This window comes from Gavia stellata, chromosome 32, assembly GCF_030936135.1.
Source record: "Gavia stellata isolate bGavSte3 chromosome 32, bGavSte3.hap2, whole genome shotgun sequence".
NCBI classification, from domain to species: domain Eukaryota; kingdom Metazoa; phylum Chordata; class Aves; order Gaviiformes; family Gaviidae; genus Gavia; species Gavia stellata.
This window is the reverse complement of record NC_082625.1, coordinates 1589269-1608976: the sequence shown is the minus strand read 5'-3', so window position 1 is coordinate 1608976 and position 19708 is coordinate 1589269. Positions and strand designations below refer to the sequence as shown.

Here is a 19708-nt window from a genome sequence, read left to right as displayed (position 1 = left end):
CCAATCTTCCATGATTACTGCCCATGTTGATCAGCCATCCCAAGTGCAACATCCCTGCGTACAAGCTGGAGCGAGCGTAGGCGATGTGCTGGCACACCACAAGCCCAGCTCCGTGTTTGCAGGGTGCTCACGCATTTTGGTTTTTCTCAGAATGAACCCCTACTGAATTTACTGTTTCAAATGTTTTTATTGAAAGCCAAGTCCTCGATTCTACGTTGTTAAGAAAAGTTAACAAAAGAGAATCACACACACCAAGTATTTGGACTGAGGGAAAACAAACGGAAAAGAAACCAAACCAACCAACCTCACTTTGTTTTCTCTAAGATGCTTGGAAGGAAAGAGATCTAGAGCAGTCTCTCGGTCTACGAAAACCCACAAGACAGAACACTCTTTCCAAAAATTCGGTGATTAAAACTAAGGAACAAATGAGTTTTATTTTATGTACAGACTGAATGAAGAAAATTTGTAGAAGGATTTCTTATGACAACAAAATCCAAATGGCCTTTGATAAGCTGTGCTCGAAGGCTTGGTTCTTCATCACCCAACTCCACAGAAAGCGTCAGCAAGTCTCTTGTTTTGCTAGGAAGCTGGGGGTGAACTTAGTGTTCAAGAAACCAAGAGGCCATCGCCTCTGAAGTTGAATGAACTCGCCCTGCGCCCCTCAACTCTTGCAGCCGTGCTCCACACTGATCTGCGCCTTGTCTTCCACAGAGCAGAGGTAAAACAACTAGGCACTGGTTTTGCAATGTCAGTTGAAGGTCAGACTATACCTCTTCGACAACATCAGAACCCACTTCTTCAGGGAACAATAGCCTGGCTGAACAATAGCCCCAAAAGCTGGGTAGGAGACAGTCCCTTGTTGTATTTGCAATTAAAAAAAAAAACACACCAAAAAAACCCAAACCCAGAGCAGCACGAGCTGCGTATCTGACCAACGGAGGATCTGCCATTAGGCAAAAAATGCATTCCTTGTAACATGGCACTGAGCTAAACACGAATGGAGTCCCTGAACTATTCCTATTGGTATCTTTGGTGCTACCCTTCCACTGTCAGCAGGGCACCGTGCGAAGATCTCACTTCTCCCCTGCTCCGTTCTCCTCTCTGAATACCACCCAGGCCTTGTTTCGACACGGTTGTCATGACACTCGAGTGTGCGGTGAGTGGGCTCGCAGGCCTTTCTTCTGGGTGAAAGATGGTATTGTGACTTCAGTAAGTTTTACAATATTAGCAAATAAGAGAATGATAATGCAGTTTCATAACATTTCACAGTAAAATTACAATTGTTTTGAAAATACATCGTCCCCAAAAACATTCTCAGTAGTAAGGTCGTCGTGGATTGTTCTGTGGGGAATAACAAGAGAAAATTAATCAAAATTGCTGTCTTCACAGAACAATGGGCATCTGAGCTTAATTATCTGAAAAAGCCACTGAAATGTGACATTTCTGACAGTGAAACCTGAGGTTTCCCATCAAAAATTACAGATGTAGCCTTCTAGGTGTGCTGGCATGCCGAATGTAACAGAGGCAAACACAAACTTACAAGCCTTTTGCAACCAGGAAAGCAGTTATTCTAAATAAACCATGGAGTCACAGACAACCCATCCGCTCCCTTTGTGCGCAGAGTTTATACTTTGTATGTACCAGATAAAATGAAAAACAGGGGCTTTTGTATTAAAAAGAGTCATAGCAAGGAAAACTGCACATCCATGGACGTTCTGGTAACGATAATTTGATTCAATATGAGAACAGAATCAAAGAGAAACTTTGCAACAGTACTTGTTCTCTTGGCTAAGCACTAGAAACACTCCCACCCTTACAAGACAGGCACAGAAGCCGCAATGGATTTGTCACTGTGTCTGCTCCAGTTTCAGGACCACCTTACCAATGGATTTGGTCGGAAGCGGTAGGCGAGCATCATTCGTTTACGGAATGCCTCGTACTCATCGTCCTCCTTGGTTAGCTCAGCAGGACGATCAATGCCAAAACCAGCTCCATCCACAGCGGTAGTTCCCCTGTTTGGAAAGAAGGAACAAAGTCTCCAAGGTAAGCAGATGTGACAGATCACCTTCCTCATCACCAGAGATTCCTGCTGCCTCTTGTCGTCAGAGCTCAGAGAACAAGCGTCAGGGAGCAATGGCCATCGTCACACAGAGCATGCTGCATCAAGACAGACAGCTAATACCAAGCAGCTTATTGCATTTGCCACGTTTCTACGTTGCCCTTCCAAATCAATGAGCTTGCTATTGTTAGATGGAAACAGTAGTGTCAACATATATTTGCTTAACCTTTTACAGCTGGAACAGAAATACCGTCTATGCTTTGGACGCCTCCCTACTGAACTGGCTAGCAGACTAACCTTTGGCAACCAAACGTGTCGATTTGTACCTCGGTGATTGGAGGCAGACAGAACTATTAAACAACGTGTCTGCCTCCCATTCCTTCACTCCAGAACAGCCCAAAAGCAGAAGCAATTCCTTTCCATCTGCAGTAGGCACCTTCTTATCCATTCTAAGAACATCAGAGATGGTAGAGCCCAAGTGAATCACAACCCTTGTTCAACCCTGTGATGGACAGAAACTGCCTTCCTTCTGTTGTTTGCAAGCCTTGATGTTTTGATTACAGTGATCTTTTATCACAGGACTTCTTTGAACCAATAAGCATGTTGCCAGCGAGATCTTGCGAAAGAAGAGAGATACTTTCTATTGTGCAGTAAACAAACAACTGTTATTTCTAAAAGGATCTACCGCTAAAAAACAATTCAGAGTATTTCCTATCCCCAATATTTGGTTTTGAAGTTCAGCATATGTTACCAACAGATGATCCACCGAAAAAGAGACGCTCATCTATTTTTGCACAGCACTCTCATAAAGCTTTACTATACACAAAGTCTGATCGAATCAGAAAACTTCTGTGCAAAAGAGTGATGTCAAGACGGTTGCATGATCATGCACAAAGCTCTCTGATCTGGACTGAAGCATCTTTCAAACACAGGTCTAGCAGTAACAAACACTGGTAATCGCCTTTCACCCACTGTACACCAGGGACTAGCTAGCAGGCACCAATAGTGCTTCAGATGCAGAAGGCATGTTCTTCAATACTTAAATAAATTTATGACTTTAAAGACATGACTTAATCCTCACATGCCCTGGGAGAGGTGAGGTGCAGACAAGTGGTATCTTCACTTTATAGATGGGGAAGGTGGGCAGAAGGCACCTCTCAGAAGAAGGCACTATGAGATTGGAAAGAAAATACTCCTGGCTCAGATCATACCTCCTGCCTGAGATAAAGTAACAAACCCAGGCCTTGTGGGGAGGGAACCCCAAAGAAATCAGGAACGATTTTTCTCCTTTGCTGCGAGGATTCCATATGCTGTTCCAGTAATGAATTACAGTCACATTCATTGCAGCTGCTTCCAGTAGGCTAGGGTAGGAGCATCAATTATCAGCCCAAGAGGAAAGGACTAAATCAATAGAAGAACTCTGCTTACTTGCTGACTGGGTTTTTAATCCCCTGTCCATCCGAGCCAAGTCCCTCGCCTTCCTTCCAGCCCATCTTCATTAGCATTTGATAACCTATGTTTTCCACAGTCAGTTTGAACTCTTTGTATTCAGAATAATCTGGCTCACGTCCTTCCTGCAGAGACACAAAAGGTAGGGTTGGTTATTTTTTTCATATGCGCCTATCTTTGTGGGTCAGAGGAGGGGAAAACCAGCTTCAGCTACTCAAAGTTAGGATGGTTCTGGCAAACAATTAATAACTAGCACGATTTCTTGGGATTCCAGTTCCGCACCACTACAGAAAAGAAAATAGGTAAATGATAAAGCACTGCACAGCTCTATAACATAATCCGCAAGAAGCAGGGAATGCTACTATGAGATTAAGCTGAGAAATATTTAGCTGCTGAATTTAAAGTTGCTCACTGGATCAAGCTTCAGATACAGTTCTTATTTAAGTCAGGATCTCCAGGGAACATCAGACCCCATGCTGGTTACACGAAAACATTATGAGGGATGCGCCAGCATCACAAAGTTCTACAGTTTAGGAAGAATTGGCAGGTATTGAAGTGCTTTGCATAAGCTTTTTGTAGGCTTTGTATTTTCACTTTACTGCAATCGTCTGAATAAAAATTCAAATTTTCCTTGCTTGGCATCAGCAACCACTTATCCAAACCAGGAATAGCAGACAAACGGTGGGTAGTCTGAGAGGCTTGTCTGTAATTTCAGCTAACCCCCAAATACTGTCCCAATTGTCTGTTCTCTGATCTGCTACAGCCGTTTCTCTGCAAAGAGCAAAAAACTAACTCCTTGTTTCCTCCAGAAGTAACAGAGCTCCCAGCGTAAGGGCAGAAGTACCTCAAGGCTGCAAGGCAGCTAACTGCTGTGACAAAGGGCTGAGCATGCTTGAGATCTTTCCCTCACTGCCACGGGACAAGTCTGAAGCATTGCCACCACCCTCTGAAGCCTCTGCTATTTCACCTTCAGTGCCTTGAACGTCTCCATGAATTTCTCCAGCTCATCAGGTGGAAGAAAGTCTCCGATGAAATGCTTCCCTCTGCCCATCTGGGTCAGCTGCTCAGCCCACTCTGCCCAAGACACAGAGGAGAGAAAACAGCAATAACGCAGCGTTCTTTGACTTGGAATTTCAGAGGGTCTGTGAAGCATAAAGCCTCACAGCAACAGACGGTTATTATCTCCGCTCAACAGGCAGGGCAGCCACAGCACGGACCAGTGAAAAGTGACCCTTCAACTCCCGTGCCAACAACGTGATCTCAGACATCTCCCTCTGGAGGCCTTTGTACAACCGCAGAGCGTGACGCTTGCGTGGCAGCTCCCCACACACCTCGCGTCTTGTCCATCTCCATGCGTCGAAGCTGGTGCTCCCACGTTCCCAGCTCACTGTCCACCTCTTCATCGCTGTCGTAGCCGTGTTGGTGCTGCTGAATTGCCTTTTCCCACATCATCTGCATCTCCTGCATGGCTCGTTTGTGCTTCATGATCATGTCATACATCTGCTGCATCTAGGGGAAGAGATGCAACAGCGCACTCAATAAGACAACCAGCGCACAGACAGGCAGCAGTCTGCCACAGAGGCATGCAGAGTTCTGCAGCAGAGCCCGTGCCCGCCCCGGCTGCTGGACAGAATACAGGTTATGACAACTACAAATCCCAACAGGCAGTGCTGTTGTTTGATCTGATCCGCTCGCCTCTCAGATCAAACAGGAGCATTATGGGCTGGCTCCTCTGACAGAAGTACCTTGATATTAACACTGGGGACTGCTGCCATCTGATTATCCCCACATGGTTTAAGCATCACCCTCACATCCTGGCAAAAGCCAATTCTGCTCTCATTCCCCCAACGCTTGCAAGTATCTGCTCACCTTCTTCCCACTGCTGAAGCAATACTTAACCAGCTGCAGATGTGACACAACAGACCTTATAGATTTTGGGTTTTAGTTTGGTAGGACAGCAATTGGCTGGCTTAATTCGTATTCCCCAAAGTCCTCTAATATTTCTGCTGACTGCAGCATCACATGATTCTTAGGCATTCAGCACAAATCCTAGAGATTTATTTGTGGGCCACTGGGAAAGTTTCTTTGCTATCTCCACCTCCATTTTCCCATCCAACCCAGCCATGCTGCAATACAATATGCTGGTACACAAATGAATTTGGAAATCATTTCAGGGCATTACCTCCTGCTGCTCCTTCAGCTGTTTCTTCTGGGCTTCGGAGAGCTCCGTCACACCCACCAAACCAACCGGTTTCCCTTTTTCATAACCAAGACCCTTGAGGTCCTGAACTGTAACAAGCACATGTTAAAAGACTTTCAAAAATCTGAGACAGCTGTTGAGACCAGCAAAACCATATCTCAGGATCCCCACATGAATTTTTACACTCATTTCATGGTTCCAGCATTGAGACACTTAACTGAAGAACAACCGCCTGGCAGGACTTAGGAACCACAGGAGCAGGAAAGCCACCGGGTTGCACCTCCTTCTCCAGCCAGCTCAGAGTACTCTCTCACCCTGGCCCAAGGCTCTGCCCATATCACGTTAGCAGACTGGCAAACTATGTCTCACACCCTCGGAGGTCACACTGCATGGCAATCTGCTACACCATGCTTTAAAAATCATTCCTCCTTAAGATTAATTCCCCTCATAAGGCTTCCTTATGTACCCCAGCCACTGCAAAGAGTGATACTTAATTATTCAGAATTGAGTCACAAGCAGATCTGAGCCTGTCAGCATATTGTCCAATCTGTGCACGTAAGTGTCTGCTGATGACTATGTAAACAGCTACTTCATTCAAAATGAAAAGCAAATGACCACATTAGAAGAAAGACATGAGCATTATGCTGCTTTTGGAAGTTGCCGTTCCCCAAGGAGATTTTAGTTTCTAATCTACAGGCTCAAGAAGAGCATTGCCAGGGATGTTGCTCCTGCTTTCAAAGAGGGGGCATTTTAAGTCTCTGCTTGACAATCCCATTGATGTATCCTCCTTTTTCTGCAGTATCCCCTTTTGGAAGCTCCTCCTTTGGAATGATTTTTGCTGTTGTATCAGATAAGCTCTGAAATTAGATATTAACATTACCTGGGCAGGGCACCTACTGATTTAAAATGACTATACGGCACTCTGAGTTCAAAGGGCAAGTTAAAGGAAAGAGAGAGGGGAAAAAAAGGAAGTCTATTTGTAATTGCTGCACCATGAAAGAAAGGAATAGAAACACTGCTGGGGCTGCAAAAAAGAGATTTACAATGGAGATCGCCTTGCAAACTTGGCTCATATATATCTAGCAGGGCTGGCAGCTTCCCTCTAAAGCACCTCAGAGCTAAGATCCCAACAGTTAAATATTTAAGGGATTAAAAGAAGACACACAACTGCAGTTGAAAGCGCGTTGCATTTTTCAATACAAGGAAAAGGATTTCTTCCTAATGACTGCAAAAGCCTCCGTTTGAATGTAAGTCCAGACTAGAGTTAAATGATGCTTCATTAATTATTCATTATCTATTAATTATGAAGCCTGATAATAATAGGATCATTGTTCATGACACCAAATGTCTACACAGCATGCTAATTAGGCCCCAGGGGTTGTCTTCTCCCTTCCTCTTATTCGCACTCAGGGCAATTGATTTGAGCACTCTTATCTCCCCTCCTTTCCCCGCATGCTTTCGGCTGAGCACTCCACGATCGGAAAGTGGCTTCCTTAACTCCAGCCTCCCAAGGAGAACATAAAACAGCACATCCACCCTCCCTCGCACAGCTACAGCCTCTGCACATTTGCACCAGCGCTGGGAGTCAACTCTGCAGGAAGAGTTATGTAAAACACTGCAAGAGGTTTTCCGAGAGGAGAGAAGCAAGAAGCCGTGTTACGCTAGGCTTGGTGCTAGGATACGCACTTTCAGCTCCCAAGAAATAAGAACAAATAGAAAAATAAACCTATCTGTTATTGATAAACAGCCGATTTCTGTCTCAGAGAACATGGAGATATGGAAAGTTTTAATGAACACACTACGCCTGTTCCACGTAAAGAACCTGGCCCCAAATGTTATGTGAGACTGGGGCACTTCAGCATCAGCTCTAGTCAAAGATTCACCTTCTGTCTCAGGGCATGGGAAAGCTTTCCCTGAATGCACCGAGGAAGACTCTCTGCCCTTCACAGAGGTCAGCAGCTCTTCAGCTTAGTTCTGAATTGCATAAACACGCAGGCTAAGAGCCAGGCATGGCTCTAGAGGCCCCGCGAGCTGGTGGCTTGCCAGCATGTATAACCACCTTAAAGGAGAAAGGTGAGACTGTAGCATCTTCTTTTACTTCCCAGAAAGCATGTGCCACTGCTCCTTCTTGTGCTAAAACCACATCTGGTTTGTCTGACTGCTCTGGTACCTTGCAGACTTTATGCTGAGAGATGCTGAAAGAGTCACTGCAGAGATTTAGCTCTGGGGGATAATTTTGTAGTCTTGGCCCGAAGTATCACAATACAGGCAAAGTTGAGAGAAAAAGCGAAGCTCCACCCCAAGTCCACATCTGAAGATAGGAAAGTCTATTCATAAGTAAGATCAGTCAATGTATTTGCATAAAAACAGGCAAGATTTCTAAGTTCCTTACACTGGTCTAGCACCAGGCAAACACTAAGCAAAAGATAAGGAGTTGCTTCTCAGTCTCATGTTCAGCAGGCCTGGGGAAAAGGCATTTTTTTTCCTTGAATGACATCAGCTTTGCCTACAGGGTTAATGGTGCAGTCTATCTGCAGCATTGGCAGAAGACTACCTGAAGGTTTATCCCTTTCCCACACACCCAAAGAGGAGCTTGTTACAAGAGAAGTGAATGTCCTTTAAGGACAGCAGGAGAAATCCCCATACAGAAGTGCCTGGTTTTTTGCTTCATAGTCTGAAGATCTTACTCAATTAAAACTAATCAGACCCAAACTAATCCAATATTAGGTTTCAGAAAATTCTAATGACAGCCTGTAATTTCCCATTAGTCCACAGAGTTCACTAATCACAGTATCTCTGTTCTCTTCAGCTTTTCAGATGTGTTAGTCCCTGCAGTATGTATGCAGTTAAGTGTTTCGATATCAATACATTTAAGAGGAGCCTTGTTTCTGTCCAGAAGGGCTACATTTTCTCCTCTCCATGATACTGATTTATTACTAAGAGTAGACAGGAAAATAATCAGAACAGTCCTCCACTAAATCCAAAACAATTGCTAAGGATAAAGGACTAAGACAGATATATTTAGGTACCAAAGCATACTGTGCAACTCTAACCTTCCACAGGAGCAGGGGTATAATTTGGAACTCTCGTCACCTGTCAGGTTGAAGATGTTAATTCTAAAAAGGGATTAGTCCATCTGAACAGATAAAAAAAGAATCCTTCCCCCTGCAGAGCATTAACAGCACATTAACGGTTGATTTGTTATGCCTGGCAAATTGCTTGCTGTCCTTTTCTTCTACTTGACACAAAGCCCTGCAGAAAGTGAGCATGAACACAACGAGCATGTCCCTGTCTAATTAAGGGGAGGCTAAAAGAGCCAGGGGAGATTTCAGCAGGAAGCATGCTGGAATGAGCACATGGATACCCCTGCAGCCCCCCCACTGCAGCAGGAGGTATTAAGATGGAATCTGATGCTTGTTTTGATAGCGCCTGCCCAGCTTCATCATCGAAGCTTCATTACTGTCTGCAAGAAAAAAAAACTTGCTCTAGAGGTACAAAATCAGGAAAGACTTTTGCATCTGATTTCTGCCTTACTATGAGCAGGAATTCAAGGACAAATGAATAAGCCATGCAAGGTTGGTATCTTGTCCTGCACATATGAGATCTATAGCTGAGACTTCGGTATAGGGCTGTGATCACAAGACAGAATTACATAGGAACTTCTCATCATCTACATTTGAAGTGCTGGATTAGGAGATAAGAGTCCTTCCCTCCTGACCTCTGCAGAATCAACAGACACCACAGCATATACAGCCAACCCTACATCTTACCCAAGCCTAACAATCAAAGCTATTAATGGCTGAGCAATTATCTCCTCTAAAACCCAGCCAAAGCAGACGACCCACTGACTCGCTGGAGCAATGAATTGTACAGGATGGCCATACGTTGAGAATTATCTGTGGTCTCACCCTGCAGCTCAGAAAATTATAGCTTGTTTTCTATTACTTGTCCCACTTCATCTGTTCTGCTATTGCTTTTTGAAAAAGGTCCTTATTTAGACAGGTACTTATTACTTTTCCTGTGACTTTAGCCTCATACTATTAATTCTCTCAGTCTGCCAACACCGACTGCCTTATCTTCTGCCTTCTCTTTCTCCTTTTCACATCCTTTCCCCATACCACACTAATTGGCAAAGGATTCAAAGATGCCATCTTAAATGTCTGCATTCACCTGTTGTCCTTGAGTGACTCAATTTTTATATGCATTTCTAACTGCCTGCCTAATTACCTATCTGCACATGCACAGATGGGCCACCAGAGTTCAACCTCCGAGAACTCACCACAAGTGCCTCAACTGGAAGAATTCTCTTCCAGCACTTGGAGAGAGCTTCACCCCCTGGCTGAACTTGGCAGGTGAAGTAACAGGAGCATGAGCCTCAACGCTGGGTGAGGACTGTGAACCCCGTCTGTAATCAAATGAACTGAAATGGGTATAAATTGGAAGTTATACTTGCGTCCACCAGCACTTGGGGAACAGCTATCCCCATTTAGCCTTTTGATCAGTTAGAGTGAGATGGAAGTGCTGCCCAGGGATTTTATCCTACCATGGGGAATAAGCACAGTTCAGCCTTTGATATTTGTTTTCTGACAGACTCTCTTCCTGAAGTGAAATAGCCCTTAATAGTGTAGAGGCTGAGGCTGTAATGAGCTATAGCACAGCAGGGTTTTAGAGATAGCTGGAGAACGATAAGATCCAATCCCTGGTGTCAGCGAGATAAAGTGGTTTATCTGGGTTTCCACACAGGGAAGAGTTAGCTGCTAGACCTAGCTGTAAGATAGGGGGCTGGCAACCACGGAGATTACAACAAGAGATAGACTTGCTGGGTTTTCTGTTTACAAAGCCAGCTGGGCTAAGGCAGAATGCAATCCCTAGGAAAAAACAGTTATTCAACACAATATACAGACCCACTAACCTGAAAGAGGGGAGGGAGAATCCAGCTGTTGGACAAGCTGTGGGAGGGGCAATTCAACCTTGTCCTCCTCCGGCCCCCACCTGCTCTTCCGCTTCTTTTTAGTAGTGCCTGTAGCAGCAGCTGTAGTTGTTGTTGCAGCAGTAGTTGTAGCCGTCTGATCAGGTGGAGTTGTAGAGGATGATGGTGAAGGTGAGGGCAAGGGCGAGGGCACAGGCAAGGGCAAGGGCAAAGGCGAGGGAACAGGCAAGGGCAAGGGGGAGGGAACAGGCAAGGGCAAGGGCAAAGCTGAGGGGACGGGCAAGGGCAAAGCTGAGGGGACGGGCAAGGGCAGGGGTAAAGGCAAAGGTGAGGGCAAGGGCAAAGGCAAAGACGGTAAGCACAAAGGTGATGGTGATGCCTCAGGACTGGTCTTCCTTTTCAGACTGGACTCTACAGGTGAGGGAGCACACACAGTGCTGGTTTTGGCCTTACGGAACTCCTCCAGTTTCTGCCGGTAATACTTGTAGCCTTTGCTGTTTGGCTCATATAAAAACCTGTAAAGAAAAAAAAAAAGAAAGTTTAGATGTAACAGTCATATGCAGAGGTTGGATATAGCACAGTTTGGTCAGGGCTTTTCTTTCCTGCAACGCTCTTGCACAAGTAGCCTTCCCACACACTTCCTTGCTCTCCAGCACCATCCTGTGTATATGTGCATGCAATGCAGGGCTCCGTGCTCTTGCAAGGTAGGCTGCAAGCCTTTGGGATCAGGAAGCGTATTTCCCATTTATGAGCAAACCACAGCTATTTTTGGTGCCAAATAAACACACAGTACTAAAAAGGATCACGTTACATTAATGGAAACACAAGGTCCTCCCCCAGAATTCACCTGCCTTCCAGAACACATCTGGAAAAACTGCAAGGGCTCCACAACATGTCGGGTTTCACTTCACAGAAGAAAACAAACATTCAGGTCTTACCAATGGGAATGCCAAACCACTGCCTAAAGAAACTGCTCCCAAGTCTCTATTCAAGCTACAAGTGTTGACATTACCAGTCTGCTTAATTACACCATGACTCCTTCTGTTCCCTCATACACAAAAAACATTGCATTATTTGCTACCCCTTCCAGAAATAGGCATCTCTGACCTTTTGGGTAAAATAAAACTCCTTAGTCTTTGTGGGAAGAACATGAACAATCCTCAATCTAGCAGCTATACAAAAAAAAAAAAAAAATCAATACAGTCATGTTTGTTACAAACACGTTATCTTTTTGGGCTCACTCCAGTTTAAATACTTCACACAGAAAACTTATCTATTCCTAACTCCTCTACAATCTTCCCTTTTTAGATGACCAGTTTAATATTTGATATGACCTCTCCCCAGGATAGTGCCTGCTCCCACGAGAAAACGTAAGAGATGACAGGCATTTCCCATCTACCACTGCACAACATGCACAGGCAAAGACAAACAGCTCTCTGACGTATTTTAAAATTCACTAAATGTGGTCCTGCATCCCTCCATTTGAATAACAGCACTAAGGATTGCTTCAGGACCACGCAGAGGGCAGGATGGGGCCCTCCCTGTGGCAAACCTGATGAAATCCTAACAGAGGAGATGGTGTTTAACTTGACCGTGCTCAGGTGGGATCACGGCGGTGTTTTAAAGTAAATAATGAAACAGCTCAGGTATTAGCACATCTGTCTAATGTAATTCACAACACAAGGGAAGTACCCCAGAGGGCCACAAGGCAGCCAATAAAATGCCAAAATATCAGCAACAAAATAAGGATTGCCAAGCCCCACTTTACTTCCAGAGAACACACCAAATTGTTTGTAAGAGCTGAGAAATGAAACATGGATGAGACCAAAGGGAGGCATTAAACAGCTGTCAGTAAGCACTGAAAAGAACAGTTCACATCTGAAAGGCTGAAAAAGATGTTCCAAAGGGGGAACCTAATGGTGAAGGAGTGCTACCTGTATGTTAGTGAAGATGCTGCGTAAAGAGCAACCCAGGAAATTAATTGGACAGCAGTGGTATGAGTGGTGGATGGGGGCCCACACCAAAACACAGCTACAGGGAAAAGTATAAAGGTTAGAATTATACTAGTACATTGCAACAGAAAGCAGGTGAGGAGGGGTGGAAGTCGTAAATTGATTTTGGGGAAAGCAAATCGATTTCTCTCTCTCTGTGCCTTCCTTTAAACTGTGGAGCTTGAGAATGTAAAAGTATCAGTGCTGTAAGTGCACTGTCCTTGCGATCTTCAAACTTATCACAAGCTTGTCTATTATATCCCCTTAAAATGACCAAAAAGACCCACCCTAGCACCCCCCCCAGCAGCAGGTTTCTTCCTTTACCTGAAAGCATGGTTCTCTCGGTTGTTCTGCAAGGCAATAGCTTCCACCTCGGGACCCCCGTCTGCTATGAACCTGGCCAGTTTCTCAGCAGAGTTCTTTGTCTCTTCGTCGTCTGGGGGTGAAACTTTAAGCAGGCTGTCAGTACTGGGCCCAACTCACACAAGCAACAGTCAAAGCCTATCTGTTCTAAGAACCCCAAGAGCAGAATAAGGGCAAAAGGTCGAGTTTAATTTTTAGAAATATTACACATAAACAGTCATAGAGTTTATATCACAAAAACACAATATTGCATAAGGCTGTACAACAACTTTGTAACCAGAGGAGTCCCCATTCACACATCAGCTTCCTCTGTGCCAGGAGCTAGATGAGAGCAGATTATCAGACAAACCAGCTTTTGTCTTCAAAGAGGGACACTTGTTTCTCTCTACTGCAGAGGGAGTCTGTTTCTTCCCTGTGTCAGGCGCTTTTCCATAGGATTACACCTCAGCGCTCACAATTATCTCTAGTTAAAGACTTTGCCACTGACATCCCCAGGAGCAATGGGAAAGCCTTAGAAAAAGAGGCCAACTAATACCACACCGTAATCCCCCTTGTACCTACTGTCACTACACATCTGCTAGTCCTTTTAAGGGAGGGCTGTAGGACAGAAAATTCTCCATGGAACAGTCCCAATCCTCACATGGAAGAGGCGGCTACTGCAGCCTTCATCCAAAGGCAGAGAGAAGGCTCTGATCATTAATATTTCAAGCATATTTGATGTTTATAAGGAGCCAGGCAAATACGTTATTTAGCCATAACAGCCTTATATGACATTTGCTACATGCACAGTACCACTGCCAGTACTCCAGTGTGCTGGCACAGGACCAGGAGGCAGAAGACATGATTATAAGCTATGGACAAGTCATAACCTTTCCTTGCTTCAATATTCCACACCTGTGAAGTACGAGTAATACTGCTTAGCTTCCAAATTGTTGTATCAGTTAGCTGATATTGGTAACAAGCTCTTTCAGCCTACAGTCTATTAAACCATGAGTTGTTTGAGCTGTTAGCTCATCAGCATGACAGCTAAATTGCATTAACGCTGCTTTCCGTAGCAAAGGAAGCTGATGCAGAGAGGCTGAGTGATTCACCAGGGCCGCACACAGGCCTGGAACAGAGGCTGAACCAGAAGCGATAAATGCCTGGCCCGCAGACCACACTTCACCCGCTAAATAATTTCTGTCCCTTAACACAGTTAACCAGATTCCACTGCCCACACCACCTGTCTGTTGGCAGATCACCCACTTCTGCTGTTTTCCCACCTGAAAACACAGTCCCTTATTTGCAAGGATTTATGTCCCAAGCATAAAATAAAAGCTTCAGGCAGGGAAATGGCAGCAGAAATAGGGATTACGTTCAACAAACCAACCATTTTCACTGATAACACACCAAATAAGAACATCTGAGAAAAAGCACTTTTCCTAAATGCATTTTCAGGGCTGAAACACGTCCCAGAACACGCACATGATGGAGAATCATTTTAGTTCGTTTTGTTAAGGATTTTGGAGAAACACAAGGAAAATCTCTTTCAGGAGCCCTTTACACAGAGCATGGTATAGCATGCCGTGGGCTTGGGAAACAACCATTTTGGCACAAGAGTTTGATGCCATCACAGTGATATTTCATCACCATCTCCTTCCATTTTGAAACTTTATTTACAGGCAGCAGATTAACAGCCAAATATCCACTCCAACTGTTTCCAGAACAGACCTAACAAGCAGTTGCAGAGAGAGTGAAGAAGTCAAATTTAACAAATTACGCAATTCATATTCTCCAGATCCCAGTCTTAATTACCTTTCTGAGAAGAGGATGCCTGAGAACTTTGATTCTCTTTTCTGATCTCTGCCACTTTCTTTCTGTAGTAAAGGAATTCTCTGCTGTTCTTATCATGCAAAAACCTAGGGTGGAGATGGAGGAAAAAAGGGCAAAAAATATGCATCAGCAACAACTATACATAAACATTGATACTTTGGGATATAAACAGCTCAAACCCAAAAAATACAAAATAGATAAATTACTCAGAATGCACTTAAAATGAGGATTACAAAGTCTTCAGCATGTATAATTACACACAGCTTTAATCTAAGGACTTGTACACAAATTTTTTGTGTCACTTAAAGGGAAATAAATAACAGCGTCCTCTGATGTAGGACAGAATCCTCTGTCCACAGCCACACAGCGTGTCAATGGCAGAGGGAACAGAACCAGTCCCAAGATTGAGTCCGGTATCCCACCACGCTCGATGTCGTACAGGCAGCCAGATCTCCCAGACTGTGGTTCCTAGCTCGAGCTGATCCGCCTCCTCAGCACCATGGTAGCATCACATTCTGCCTCAGTCTCCCCAGCTATTAAACAATTACTTGCAACGAAGCTCAAATCCACTGAACGATAATTAAACCAAACACATCCCCGAGGACCACATACACGAGACCGATGTTTTTCTCCTGCAAAGAGACAGCGTTCTGCTTTGGAAGACAAGAGTTATCACCGCACTTACGAAAAAGCTGGGTTATCCTTGTAGTCCTCCATAGCGACCTTCTCTAATTCTGGTCCCCCTTCAGCCACGAACCTAGCCAGCTTTTCCACCACTTGTCGGGTCTCCGCATCCTCTGGGGGTAAAACTTTAAGCAGGCTGTCAGTACTGGGGTTCAACTCACACACCAAACAGGCAACAGGTACATTACTTCTAAGAACCACGGCGGCAGACAAAAGTAGAACGGGAATGGGAAGAAAAAGGATGAAATGGGGGATCCAATCTTACACAGCCGTACAAATTACAATCCCTAGGTTACTGTCAGCCTCTGCACTCCCCTAGTGGGAAGTTAATATTTTGTCTAGATTTTTCCTACAAGGAAAAGCCTAAAATTTGGATCACCACAGTGGAGGGTGCAACTTCAATTGCAACATAATTTGCTTCTGACAATTCTAATCCATACAAAACACAATGGGGAGGAACAGGAATTTGGTTTTAACAACCACATTGCTCACTGAAGATTACAGATTCCAGTTCCCAAGACATCGCTCTCTACCCAGATAGCAGAGACAGATTGTGTAGCCAGAGCACATAGTTCTTCCTACTGGCATATGCCCATGTCTCAACCCTCACTTGGAGGGAATCCCAGCAGAGATCAGGGGAGAGCTCAGTCTCCAAGAAACTGTATTTTGGCTTCTGTGCCAAGAAAGGAACCCACTAACACTGACAGTGATTACAGAGCTGATGCAGGACACATTCAATGGGAACTAAACACAGGCATTTGTCTAAACAACAATATTTTGGGTAGGGCGCTGAACAAAGAGCACACAGGAGCAGAGCCGTCCACACTGATCTAAACTAGATTCGAACCCATAATCTTTAAATTAAGGGTCTACATTCCATCTTTGCTCTCTGAGCCAGTGGCTATTTCTCACATTCCTGCAGTGCATTTCACACTTAAGCTCAGACTTGCTAAAATTATGCTTTTATAAATCCCACCAGAAATAGCTAGACATGGTTTTGTAAACATATAATGAAATAAATTATGACACAAAGCTCAGTGTGACTTATTTAGCAACTCCAATCTAATTTTATACTTAATACGCATGCATGAAATTCAGATTATTAAGCAAATCTGCCTTCTGGCTTCCTAGCCTAGGTTATCCAGAGAAACTTGGGTTATTTAAGTGCTGCAATACTCTTCATTGGTTTCCTATCCTACTTAAAGCAGTCAGGACCTAGAGGTGAGATTTTCTAATGAAACTTTGAAAAGAGGCAAGAACTTTGATTTTACCTGGTCATAGCTCCGTGCCTTACATGTCATTTCATTTATTAACACATACAATTTTTCCCTCTATGCAGCCACACCCAAACTGACTACTTTTCATTTTCTATCATTTAAAAAACCTAAAATTCCATTTTAAATACAAGCATTATAGCTATATACATTCCAGAGAACTCAGCACTAGCTGTAACAGATTTCAATTGTACAAAAGCAGAATTATTATGATTAGCAAACAATCAAGCTCGATTAAGAGCAGAACATATTTCTTCTCTACAGATTATTTTTTCACAGAGACTTATAGACCGGTCAAGCGCTTGCCTTGGTAACTCAGAGAAAATAAATCTTCTAGGTGCAAAACAGACCCGGTCTAACTATGGCGAGTGACCCATCTCCCACACCGAGTTCAGGCTGGATCAGAAATATCTAACAGCATTCGGTCCCCAGCTTTTCAGCTGAAGCTGGCTTTGGAAGAGTCCACCAGCATTAACCGGTGTCATTTATATTTCATGATGCAGAAATCTGCACACAGGAACTGTGCTAAGAATACCAATTCACTGCATAAGGAAAAAAAAACCAAACCCAATCCTCTACTGGGGAGAAGATCCTCCTATCACTAGGGTAAGTGGACCTGCACCCCAAAACAATGTAGTACAAGGTGTCATTTACCTTTAATTTCCAACCACTGCTCATAATCTTCCTCCTCATCTTCATCTGGCGACTGAAACACACTGAGGCGGTTAACGACTGGGGTCTGTTTGGAATGGGAGTAGTTCTTCGCTTGGTGCAGCATGCTGCTCAGGACCTGACCGGGGCGCTTCCCAAACAGCATAGGTTTCTTCCCAACATTTGATGCAGAAGTGTTTGCCGAGTTATTAGTAGAACTTGGGGGAGGTTCTTAGAAAAGAATGAGGGGAAAATAATTCCTGTGCATCCTTACTGTTTTAATCTCACAAGGTTACAAACAACGTCTCAGGCAGTAATACAGCTGCAATAGACCATTATTTTCAGAGTAAGTTAAAGACACTGACTGGTAAAAGCTGCATAATGAATTGAAAGCTGTAAGCATTTTTTTTACAAAGTGAGATTCAAGCTAGAAGAGAGATGCTTGTCTTTACAGCACATATAGAGGGAAAGAGGGCAAACCTCCCTATCGCATCTCAAAGAAAGACTTTAATCCAAATCTAAAGGGGTCATCGCTGCTTTAGAACTTACTCGCACCGGTAACAGCACATAGCAGGGTTTCTAAAGTGAACATACATGGAGGCAGCTCACACAAAGCTGGTATCACCAGGAGAAGGAAGGCCTCCTGTGGCTCAGAAGTCGACCTACCAGCACTTGACTTTTCCTTCTGCAGCTTGAGAAACTGCTGGAGGAAACTGCCATCATTAACAAACTTGTTGGAAACACAGGCTTCATTGTCAGTACCGTCATCTCTGAATAGAAAAAGAAAAGTAGGTGATGGTACTCATCATCCTCCCCAGCCCCCTTCACATGCATTTATTTTGAACAGAAAACAATGCGAATGACTACTAATCTCTCTCATCTAACACTGAAAACACACCTAACTTTTCAAAAGCACAAGAACCATTCAGCTTGCTGCTTACAGCACTTACCCAAGCTCTGCACCTGGCTTGTTTACTACTCCATGAAAACAGGATTTCTACTGCTCTGTTAAGCTACCCTGCTTCCAAGAACCCTAGGCAAGCATTTAACTGGAGAATTGTGCTAACTCTTAGAGGAGTCACCATTAGAAGGAAAGTAACAAATAGGAAGCAGAAGGGAAGTAAAATAATACTCTTAAAAATATTAGCACATATCTAGCTATCATTAGCTGTTAGCACATATCTCTTCACACCAGCATCTGAAAAATCTGGCTAGATCAACTGAAGTGCAAGCATCCTATTCCAACCTTTAATTACTCAATTATCAATTTCAACTTTCTCAGCATCCGCCTCCAAGCGCAAGAGCTTTGTAAAGCTCGTCTCTTCGGTTTCACCGGACAAACATGCCCGTTTTCTGTCAGCGAAGCTCCCACCTAACAGCACCGCAACTCGCACGTACTCTCCGAACAGAGGTAGCTGTTGGATGCTCAGGTAGTTCTGTCTCGCTTGCTGCTCCAGTCTGGCCTCAATTTCTCTCTTTTTCTGCGCTATCAGCTCCTCTTGGTGAAGAATGTTCACGTTCGTCTTGGCCGATTTAGACTGCGCGACCCCAAACCACCGGCTCGCTTTCCCTACGGGAAAAGGGGGGGGTGAAAATTAACGCTGCGGCCTTCGGGGCCTCCCCGCGCCATCGCGCCGGCCGGGGGGGTGATGCCACGGCCCTGCCCCGGGCGCACACTCCCCCCCCCCCCCACACCGACTCCCACCGGCGTCTCCACGGGCGGGTCGCTGCCCACGCAGCGGCGGGGAGGCCGCCGAGCCCGGTGCGCCGCCGCCACTCCCGCAGTGCAGCCGGCTACCGGGCCGCAGGGTCGGGCGCGGGCCGGGGAGGGGTGTCGGCGGGCGAGGGGCGGCGGGGCAGGGGCCGGGGGCTCGGCGGGACCGCCCGTACCTGGCGCATCCCTGGGGTTGTCCATTTTGGAGCTCCCGTCCCACGATGCACCGCGGCTGGCGGTGCGGGCGGTGCGAGGCGGCTCTGCCGCAAAGGCCTCTGGGACATGTAGTCCCGCGAGGGCTTCCGCCGCCCTCCCCGGGCCTCCCGGGGCAGCGAGGCCGGTCAGGGGGCTTAAGCGGCTCGCTGCGGGGAGGGGAGGGTGCGGCCGCCACACTCTTTCCCCAGCTCCCCCATAGAGCCCGGTGGCAGCGTCTGTTGGGACTACAACTCCCATGAGGCCGCGCGCGTCCCGCCATTTCCCATCAGCGCCTCAGGCGCGCAGACGCCTCCCAGCAGCCCGCGCGGGCGGCGGCGGCGGCGGCGGGGCGGACTCCATATCCCGTCGGCCCCCGCGCGCCGCTC

General features: G+C 45.4%; 1 protein-coding gene across 2 annotated transcripts; it reads right to left on the bottom strand.

Moving 5' to 3' along the window:
* Positions 1-368: 368 nt before the first annotated feature.
* On the bottom strand, positions 369-19334 carry SUGP1 (SURP and G-patch domain containing 1). Of its 2 annotated transcripts, none has more exons than XM_059831962.1 (14): positions 19304-19334; positions 18812-18983; positions 18080-18183; positions 17417-17644; positions 15490-15613; positions 14787-14890; positions 12954-13077; positions 10621-11153; positions 5691-5797; positions 4840-5017; positions 4476-4582; positions 3488-3633; positions 1883-2012; positions 369-1341 (listed from the first exon to the last, which is right to left on the bottom strand). In XM_059831962.1, the coding sequence occupies exons 1-14, from the start codon at positions 19326-19328 to the stop codon at positions 1315-1317; spliced, it is 2109 nt and encodes a 702-aa protein (XP_059687945.1). In that variant the 5' UTR covers positions 19329-19334; the 3' UTR covers positions 369-1314. The 2 variants fall into 2 exon arrangements, with proteins under 2 accessions (XP_059687945.1, XP_059687946.1); XM_059831963.1 differs by having other exon boundaries at positions 12954-13065.
* Between the last annotated feature and the right edge of the window lie 374 nt (positions 19335-19708).